At 41.2% G+C, this 10,861-nt stretch overlaps 1 protein-coding gene and 1 non-coding gene across 4 annotated transcripts in view; both read right to left on the bottom strand.

Moving 5' to 3' along the window:
• Positions 1-6,291: 6,291 nt before the first annotated feature.
• Positions 6,292-6,373, bottom strand: trnas-aga (transfer RNA serine (anticodon AGA)). Its single transcript has one exon. It is a non-coding gene; the product is annotated as a tRNA-Ser (tRNA).
• A 3,422-nt stretch (positions 6,374-9,795) lies between these two features.
• Positions 9,796-10,861, bottom strand: part of tmeff2a (transmembrane protein with EGF-like and two follistatin-like domains 2a) — a 126,007-nt gene continuing 124,941 nt past the window's right edge. For all 3 annotated transcript variants that reach the window (XM_081604701.1, XM_081604700.1, XM_081604702.1), the window contains one exon: positions 9,796-10,562. In XM_081604701.1, coding sequence (XP_081460827.1) covers positions 10,466-10,562 — 97 coding nt within the window. In that variant the 3' untranslated portion in view covers positions 9,796-10,465. The remainder of the gene's footprint in view (positions 10,563-10,861) is intronic.

Below are 10,861 nucleotides of genomic sequence, written 5' to 3'. Positions count from 1 at the left end.
AGCAGTAGCAGAACTGATGTTTATGGTCAGTGCTTTCGGGTTAGCGCAGTCAGTGAGCTGGCGCATGCAGCCGGCTCAGTCTGCGTCGGCTCACGGCTGCAGCGAGTGAATGTCAGCTCTTCCTTGTATTTCGGCCTGCTGTGTGTCCATTCCACATTGAGCATGCCTGGCTGCATCTGTTAAATAAAAGTGAGGGCTACCTTTGTTTATAGCGCTGGCTGCGGCGCGTTTGCATCGAGCCAAACTGTCCCAGACTGTCCAGAACAAAAACAGTGCAGAAGTTTCTCATTCAGGCTTTTTCTCCAAAGACTCAACGTGCTGCTGAAGCCACCTGGTACCTGCCTGCTCCTCCTCCTGCAGGCTCAGATCATGGTGTAGATCTGAGTGTCTGTGGCCGTATTTTCCTCTTGTTGTTCAGTTCTGTATCATGGCATGGAAATGTGGAAATCCCTGTTCCAATGAGCTCATCAGCATGCTGGCATCCTGCCCTGCTCTCTCTTTCTCAATCTTCGTCTCTGTCACTGTAAATCTTTTATTCATAGTAACGCGATCACATGCTGTAGGGGCAAATAAAGCAGGAATGTGTCGCAATCCGAGTGGAAGTCACAGCATGTTGCGAGGCGTGTTTTTATCTGACGGATTGATTTTCTCACAGAAATAAAACTATACATCCGACCTGCGACTCCGTTATCAGTGGATACTGGCAATGAAATCTGCGTTGGGTTGGCCAAAGATAAAGAAGCATTGTTTCTTCTAATATCAAGACATTCACACCCATAAACTGGGATTAGGCTTCCTGTGAGTGCTGGTTAAAACACACAGAGGAGCCACACCTTGGGACAATAGTAAAAAACCGCTGCAAAACGACTCTTCAAACCTGAAACAAGAACCAACACCAGAGCCAATACCTCAGCATTGTTTTATGTGTACATTGTGATCGAAAGAACTTTTTTAGTTCAAGGTTCATCTGCAAAAAATGTTTATTTTGGTTGGTTTATTGTTCGGATTTGTCTGTTTAAGATCATCCACATTTAATTGTCTTGCTGTATTTCTCCCTATCGACAGGCGGTGATTTCAGGTGAACCCTCGTCTTACCTTTGTCCTCCAGCAGCTCGTCAATGGTTCTAATCGACTCGTTAGCTTCCTGAATGATAAAGCATATGCCCACACCCGCTAGAAACCAGACAGGGCAGCAGCATATCCGGTAGCCAAGACATCATGTCATGAGCTGCAACCAGCGGTTCTTATATTCTAGAGTAAACAGTTGCAGTAAGTAGTACTGATCAAAACAAAGAAATACCTACAAATAAATACAAAAATAATGGAAAAGGTCTTTTAAAGAAAAGGCATGTTTGACTTAGATTTTTCTTCAGCTTTGTTTTTTAACCATAACGTAAAAACCAACGAAGCTTGTTCCTCAGTATTCGCTCCAGCTTTAGATTTTTAGATTTGGTCCTTGGAGCTACAAATAAATCTCGTTCTGAGGACCTGAGGGCTGAATTTTAACATTTCAGTAACTTTAAAAACGAGAGCGATGTTTCCAGAGTCTTTCTGCAGGGAGTTGGACCAACTGAAATGTATAAACGCGACCATCAAATTCCTGACTTGACACCAACTTTCTTAATCAGGAAATATTTTCTAAATGATCGAAGGAGAAGTTGCTTGACGTGACCTTAATACGGGCAAAAACAACACAAAAAATGTAGCTTTACTTCCTCTTTAAGTTTGCAACAGCCGGATGTTACTACTGGCGGAAACGACAAAGATGATGACAGGAAGTAATAGGAGGTTCATGGCACTGCATGTTTTATAATGTCTAATCGAGTGAACAAACTCATTGATGTTTGATTTAATTTCTTATTTAAAGGAAAAAAATGCAATAGTGAATTTGTGTTTTTTGACATTTGTTATGAAAACACAGCTTCTAAAACTTCAATTGAAAAGTTAATATCTAAACCACTTTGCATACTTCTGGATGTCCAGACCAACCTATGAAGTCGGTTAATTAAGATGATGATGTCAGTTTTTAGAGCGATTGCTGTAAAAAACGATCCTGGTGTCATAAAGGGAACGTTTAAATCTGACGTCCTGCTGACACCAGGTACTGACAGGAGAGTTTGCCATGTTTTTTTTCTTTGTCACACTTTTCGCAGCCAGAAGAGTCGGCGGCAGATTCCTCCGTGTCAACATGTGAGGCTAACACCTCCTCTGCAAACGGCTCTCACTCGATCAGCACCAAAGCTGTGAAAGTCACGCCGAAGTGGGAGAAATTCACTCAACTAAAACAGAAACTTCCTTCCCAAGCCGAGTCCAAACCCAGGTTCTGTCGCCGCTTTCCCTGGGAGACGGACACATTTGTTGACGCAAACGTTCAACCTCTTGTTCCTCCACTCTGACTTTTCCCACTTTCACTCATGGGACTCTGTGCAGTGAAGGGAATGAGACCTATGGCCATCCCATCCGGACTTTCGGCCCATTTTCTTTCCATCCATCCTTCCTCTTTTCAGTCTTTTCCTAAACGGCTGGAGGTTTTCCAGTTTTCCTGCTGGTACGCTCCGTTTCCCAGTGGAATGCAAAGGAATGTTATCTTGACTTAAACATCCTTTGCATCCTATAAATGTGATAAACATCAAATCATGATCATCTCTGTAAGTCAGCAGCAGAAGATGGACCCATTAAGGCACCGAGAGGCTGAGAAACGCAAACGTGACCTAATTCACTTCCTCGAAAGTTCTTCCTTAAATTAACTCATCTATGATCATGCTTATGTCTTATAGCATGAATTCCTGTTATGTATGTTTTCTTATTTTGGTAACATAATATTCGAATCATAAAGACTCTCCAGAGTAGTTTTGCTGAAACTTTGCAGCAGAGACTCGTTCCCTCCAGCAGACACGCTGCAACACGCCGGGCGGCCTGAACCTCCAGGAACCTACCAGGGCGGGGCGTTTATGTAAGCCGTTGGCCTCAGTTCATCATCGAAGAAAGGCTGGTTTGCAGGTTCATTGGTTTTTTTATCCTTTGACAAAATGTCACCAAATCAGATTCATTGGATTCCTTAATTAAAAAGGCATTAATTTCAACTCTTACACTGAATGTCCATGGATGAGGCTGAGGATCTTCTCTAAGGGAGTTTTCCCACCTGGTAGTCCAGTAGACTTGGTTCCATTTGGGGACAAAATGGCAACATTTCTTACATTTTCGCAGGTGTGGTTTTACTTTAGTAAACGTAGCGCTGCTGTTTGACGTCAATGTTCTTCTTCTGCGCATGTGAGTTGCAAACCGTTCTGAAAGCAGTCACATTTAATCAGTAGTATGTACTAAATTTAAAAAATTGGATTTCAGTAAAAACAATGAAAATAGTTTTTATTTATTGAGCATACTTGGTTTGTTTTCACACCAGTAGACTCGGTTCAATTGGGACCAAAGTTGCAACCTTTGCTCCACCTCCAGCTGCTGTGGCTCTGAGCCAAACCAACCTGTTCCCCTCCTGGCCTGAGGGGGCGCTGCACCAAGAACCACTGAAGAAAACAACATGAAAACCTCTGAAGACACTGAGTGCAATAAAACGTAAACAAAAATGGAGTGGCATCAGATTTTAATCGTTGACCACAAGTCACTTCTCCTGCTACTGCTAGACCAGCACATTTGTGTTTGGTTGTGTTTACCCAGAATGCCCTGCGCTGTAATCCACTTCCTGCTTTTGGAGCGGTCTCTGTTCACATATGGACTTCAACCAAACTGAGACCGAGGTTTTTATGTGGATCAGTTTGCATCAGAGTTCGATTATCACCTTCCCGAACGAACCGGACTTTATAGGCAAACAAACCGGATTAAACCAGATTAAACATGGCTGGTGGGACTCAACCCTATGACCAAAAGTAAACCAAATCAGGAGAAACATCCACATCCTGCCTGCTGCCTTTACTTCCTCCTTAATTTAATCCGGTTTTGTGCAGCCGACACATTTCCTGATCAGTGTTTAAATGGCACCCCCGATGTTCGTGATTACCTGCAACAATTGCGGGCAGATGGGCCAACCTGTGATGATACGATGGATGCCCGGCAGCGTTTGATTAGTAAAAGCAGCTCAGGCTGGATGTCTGGTCGCGCAGTAGGAAGAACGTAAGCAATGGTACCCTTTTGTCGCTAAATCAAAGGCTCCTGCAGAGAGGAAAATGGCATGCTGGGACCAAAACAGATGGTGATGGATCTTTAAATGACCCTCTTCCACAGAGCGCCGTGTTGGACACACGCTCACTTAAACGTGGCCTTGCACACTACAAGAATAGTGTGTTTATTTGTGGAGTGTAATCTTGCAGCGCTGCAAGTACTGCTGCTAATGGACCAATTTCAGAAGCACTGAGCGTGACGCACACACACACACACACACACACACACACACACACACACACTGAGCCGGTGAGGAAAAGCTTTCTGCAGGTTGGCGTCTCTCTCCATTTGTTTTCAGGAGAGCCATCAGTTCTCAGAGCAGCGGGCCAGTTCAGTTCGTGACGGCAGCTCTGGAGCGGTTTGTTGGTCGTGAATCAGTGTGAGGACTCTCCTGGGCCGGAGCCACAGCCGCCCGTTTCCAGAGATTTTTTTTTTGATCACTTGCGTTCCACCTCATTGCTAATTTCCACACAGATGCTCAGTCATGCAGGGGAAGTTCAGCTATCAAGTGGGATGTAAATGATCTACATTTGGATATCCTGGTGAGATACGGGGCAAGTCCACACAGGTTACGGTACCAACAACCTCCCTTGGAATCAGACACAGTTTTGTCAAAGAAGACTGAAAACTAAATGCAACAGGTTTGCTAACGGGGCTGCCGTCCAGAACCAAGTGGAGAGCAGCAGCTGAGTTGATCCGTTCTCTCTGTACCGCTCATTAAGCAGAGCTGACATCCAGAAACTTCTGTTTTTACCTGCTTTTCAGCCACTGAAACTATGATCTCACTGCAGACCTATGCACTTTCACTGCCTTAGGTCACTCAGCGAGGCTTGACTGCTTCTCCTCCACCAATCCAACAAAACGTTGCACAGCCTTTTGCTGTGCAACGTTTTGTAACAATCACATCGTGGTGGTTCTGCATTTAGATGATCATGTTGTTTCCTTCGGCCGTTTTGGGCCGGAAATATGACCGCTGGAGCTGACCGTGTGTCAATTCAACTTAGTGACCACAAGTTTATTTATCTTTATTCCACTTGCAGTGCGTCCAGAAAGTCTGGTTTGTTTGGGGAGGTGTGAATGCTAATTGAACCAAAAAAGCAAACTGCCCTCTTCTGAGGAAGCTGTGCTCGGTGTCTTCAGAGGTTTTGTGTCGTTTCCTTCAGTGGTTCCTGGTGCAGCGCCCCCACAGGCCAGGAGGGGAACTGGTTTTGGTTGGTTTGAGAACTGCAGCAGCTGAAAATTTATAAATGTTGCAACTTTGGTCCAAAATTGAACCGAATCTACCGGACTACCAGGTGTGAAAACAGTTTTAGTGTCTGCTATGAGGAAACGTAATCCTATAACTCCTATAAAATCAGCAGAAATTACTCAGGATTATCATGATTTGATCAGAGGTAAAAAAAAACCCGTCTTATTTCACAAAGCATAAAAATCCAAACAGAAATCAGAACCAAATGGGAAAACAGTTTAATCCAGAATTTTCAAACATCCAAATTAGTTTCAAGAAGTCGAGTTTGGGTATTTTATGACTAAAACTATTAGATTATTTTGGTAGATTCAGTGATACACCCTTGCAGAATCCATAATAAAAGTTCAAAAAAATATATTTGTTTAAAATCAGTTTCCAGTTTTATTAAAAATAACTCACCATATCAAAGCAGTTTTTATCATTACATTTCGTCCAGTTTGCATTTTTGTTTATTGTACTAAAATATTAAGAATTATTTTCACTATCATTGTGAATGTAGCTCCAATCAGTAACACTGTTGTATTTTTTAAATATTACGTTTTAGCTTCTTTCTAAATGTGCAGAAAACATAAAGAATCACAACTTTGAAACCAAACATGAATATTAGCAGCATTAGCATGAACGCAGCCGAAGTTATGCACATAAAAATAAAAGCGAAAAAGAAAAAAATCAAAGGAACAGTAAAAAATAGTACTGCATCTCTGTTTTATATTTAAAGAATTAGTTGTTTTTTTTAAATACAAGAGTTCCATAATCAGAGCGCAGTAATAACACTGTTTGTAATTCTGTGTATATTTTTTGTGACCGTCGAAACATTAAGAGAATTAAATCACTAATGGTTAGTGAAAAGAAAAAAAAAAAAAGCAACTCGTTGTCGGCAGGATTCGAACCTGCGCGGGGAGACCCCAATGGATTTCTAGTCCATCGCCTTAACCACTCGGCCACGACAACACGGCAACATAACCTACCTATGACGCAATATGAGGATGTATCTTCCCCGAGTTATGTCTCACAGGCGTTTGAGTTTGTTTCTATTATTCATCCGAAACCAAACACTTCACGATCGGTCACATGTTTGCGGATTGTTCGTTTTCGCAAAACACACCCAAACATCGTTCTCCGTGGTCAACAACTTCGAAATTTCCAGATTTACGAAGCGGCCGGAACCAGAACAATGTCGACAGCTGTACTATTCGATCAGGAGACAACAGCGCCATCTAGTGGCGGTTTACACCTGTTGCTTTGAGTGACCATTTTATTTGCTCCCACCTAAAGATGAACATGTTTCTTTTACTGAAGTGGGTAAAATAAACAATAATTGTACTTACGTAAGAGCAAGAGTATTTAAAATTAAAAGTATTTCTAATAAAATGCAAAGCACGGTTCAGGAGAAATAAATTTCATTTGAAAAGTCAGTTAAGTACAAAATGTTTACTCAGTTCTGTATGACATTAAATGTACAATATACAAAAATACGAGTCTTCAGAGAATTAAATAGTTCTGTTTTGTTGGGCAATGTCTGGAAACACTTATAAAAACAGCACTAGGCCATTAAATTTACAAATATTTTAAATTAATCTCACATTTTTTCCTCAGAGATTTTTAGCTCAGAAATGTTCTAATTCAAAATAAACACAAAATAAGGTAAAAACATTGTTCATTAGAATGAATGAAAAATATTTAGATACTTAAATAGCACATTTTTAAAATGAAAATGTCCGAGAATATTGCCTACTAGCATAAGTAGCATAAGTAGCTAACACAAAGCTTTGTGTTAGCCACAAAGCTTAAAGAAAGTAAAACTCACCTTCGTATATGTGAATTTAGCCGTACATTACAAAAACCTTTACTCCTGCTTTCTTGTTGGACCTTCGGATCGATGTTCAATTTCGCAATTGTGGGGTTTCCATTAAAAAAGAAACACATTAAGTCACATGTTCGTTCAATCGATGTAATTAAAAAACACGCCACATCATCCTCCAACTACTTCCTGTCTTCTTCTTCTTCGTTGTTTCCACCTGCAGTATTATGGTGGTTATGTGACTCCTGTGATGCGAAAAAAATGTTTCTACTGCAGTTTTGTACAATTTTTGATACGGCCGAAACAAACCCAACTCATCCTAGTGCCAGAACTTATATAAAAAACACATTTTCTTTCAAAACATGTTTTGAAAAAACTATCATTAAGCAAATTTATTTTCTAAATTATATATTTATGGTCAATGGAAATGCAGCTGCTATCTCGTTTTAGAATAAAAAATATTCCTACCTTAAATTAGTAGCTTCATTGTTCATGAAGTGACACAAATAACGAAAGACATTGGTTTACAATTTTCAGACAACAAAACTGGAAGCCTGAAGGTTTTCTGGACTCATCCCACATCTGGATCGTGTGAGGAAGAATATGTTGCTTGGACAAACCTCAGGTTGGCCATTGACAAGTTGGGAGTTTCACCAGGAACAGGAATAACTGAAACGTGCGGCTGAAAATCGGTTCACATCAGTTCGTATCAATAATTGTCAACATCAATAATTATTGATTCGTTTTTGATTTAAATATCTGAAATACAGCCGAACTGGATTTGGCGTCACTTTTCCTGTTTTGTCCACAGTAATGAGCCTCGGTGGGGAAACTTGAAACTGCTGCTGCGTCAGTTACTCAGCAGGCCGTTGCTAAGCAACCAAGGTTGGGCGGGACTTGAAACTGCTGGTTACGCAGCAGGTTGTTGCTAAGCAACCAAAGAGCGAGACCGTTTACTCCACCAACCTAGCTTAGCTGTGAGAGATTGAATGGTTAAAGATATTCTACATAATCAATCTTCTATCAGAAGTATTATTTATTGATCAGGTGTCTGTCATGATATACGTTGTTACCGATTTATTGTCCAGCCCTACCGAGACGTTTTCATTGTTCTTTCCAACACCCATCACTTTTAAACCTGACAGAAAACAATATCTAAGGTGATAAAACATGTCAGAAACATTGAGAGAAAATGTGAGGAGCAGCAACAACTGACCAGTTAGGATCCTGACCCAGCTCTGCTGTGACGATGTTCATTCCTTTAACTTTGATGGTTTTTGTAAATCACTCTGTTTATTTTGGGGCCAGTTTTGGACATCTAATTGCTGTAAATGAAATTAAATGAATCAAACTTTGTGTGCCCCAAACACAGTGAAACATCCAATCAGCACAAATTAAATCAAATGTCACCTGAGGCAGAGCCTGGATTAGCAACATCTAAACCGCTGACAGCTAAAACCCCCTAAGGCTTCATTTGAACACAGCAAAAAGGGATTTAATTAAATTTACACTCAAAAAATAAACACACCAGTTGTTTAAGATTCTTCTTGTTGGGAAATAAAATAATTTTCTCTTTAAAAATAGGAAAGAAAGTGGAGAAATACCGATGCTAGCATATTTACTGCTAGTGAATTAAAATGTAAAAAATAAGTGAAAAAGTCTATATCAAAACAAAAAAAAATGACTAACTATAACTTGACATATAAAAAAAACAGACATAACATTCATAAAAATTACAGCTTCTAACATTTTTAACTTTAATAAAAAATAAAATTAAAACAGTTTGAGGTGATGAATGAATGAAGGAAGGAAAACCAACAATCTGACTAAAATCACCAGATTTCTACATACTAAAGAAATCTATGTCAACCTCTTATAGAAACTACCTCACTGGAGTTTCTGTAATTTACAGATAGGAACAATTTCAAAACGGATATAAAACAATAAAAGAGCATCTCTTCCAGTAGTACTTCTCAGTGGTGGCCGCCAGGGGGCGCTAAAGGAGCCCTCAGAAATTTGAAGAGAAGATTTGGAAATAAAAACACAAAAAAAGGGAATCCAGCACATTTTAAATGAATGTGATCTGTTTCTCAATCATTATTACAAAGTATAAGTTATAGACGGAGAACAGAAGGTAAAAATGTCCTTTACTGCCCCAAAGCAAAACATTTCTCTGATCAAAGATCAGATTTATCAAATTTATCGTTTCTTTGCTCCTCCAGCAAGAACTGAAACGTTTCTGACGGGAAAAAGACCTGCTGTTGAGATTAAATATAATTTGCTGGAATTAATATGAAAACATTACATATATTCTTATCAATAAGGGATTGTGGTGAAATTAAATTAAGATTAATAAAGCCTGATAAGATTTTCCACGACAGAAGCCAATTAATATCAGTAGGTCTTATGCAGCACTGATGTGAATGAGGTAATTATTTAATAACTAACATAAAAAACCAGTAAAATTCAATGTTTCTTTCCATATTTAGTATCTGTGGGTTTGCTGCTGGCCAGGAGATGATGCCGTTTGGGAATCGTAAAGCGAACAGACAGAACAGACGGAGGCAGCATGTAAACATTTCGTGATATAAATTATTTATTTACATTTACAGAAAAAACGGACCCCATCAAGACAATGTCGTAATAACTATTGGAAATAGAACTCAACATACAGTAGCTGACGTGGTCGTCACAACCGAACGGAGAGCTCTAGAATGACGTTGTGCCCTCCGTCAAAGGTCTCCTATAACACAAGGTGCAAGGCATCACGTGTAACCCCCAACCCCGCCCTCCCCCCTCCCACACTGAACACACACTGCGGTTATTAAAGCCCCGGTACCCTGCTTTGCACTACCCCCGGTTTGCTTGTTGCCCCTCGTCTACAAAGAACAGACGCCGGCTAGTCGGCCTCTACCAAAGCGCACACATCTAATAAGACACTCACACACACTCACATTCAGTGTCCTCGACGCCTCCCCTCCGCCCCCCCATCTCCTCCTGCAGTTTTTCAGAAAATAAATCCTCGGAAAAAGGGAGACGGCGTCCGATGGCGACAACATCGTCCCGATGTACAAGTCGCTGTGCCAGCGTCCTCTGTGGTCGTTAGTACCAGGAGACGGGGAGCCGAGCGAAGGGAGGCGGACGCTAACGGTCAGGGTTGGCCTACGAAGGAAACATCTAACGCCACGGCGCTGCGTCGCGCTGGGGAACGGGGGCCTGGACGCTGTCCGGCGAGTCTGGGCTCAGATAAGACGAGTGGAGGCGCGCATGGTGTTCTCAGAGCTGAAGTGGACATTGTTCTGCTTCTGCCGGTTGATCCTGTTGGTCCGAGGGCACTTCCTGCAGAAACAGGAGAAAAGGAAAACAGTGAGAGAGACATTGATGACCTGATGGACTCGGTTCGACTGGGCAGCAAAGCTGCAACGTTTGGTACATTTTCAGCTGCTGCGGTTCTTTAACAACCCAAACTCTTTGAGAAACCTGTTCCCCTCCTGGCCTGTGGGGGCGCTGCAGCGAGAACCACTGAAGGAAACAACACAAACCTCTGAAGGTACTCAGTGCAGCTTCCTTCTTTACAAAATGTAAACAAAAACGGAGTAGCATCAGATTTCAGCGGTTGAAGGATTCCTCTTTTGTCT

This window comes from Poecilia reticulata, chromosome 2, assembly GCF_904066995.2.
Source record: "Poecilia reticulata chromosome 2, P_reticulata-male-v2, whole genome shotgun sequence".
In the NCBI taxonomy this organism is placed as follows: domain Eukaryota; kingdom Metazoa; phylum Chordata; class Actinopteri; order Cyprinodontiformes; family Poeciliidae; genus Poecilia; species Poecilia reticulata.
Note: the sequence above shows the minus strand (reverse complement) of the source record. Positions and strands in the feature narration are given on the sequence as shown.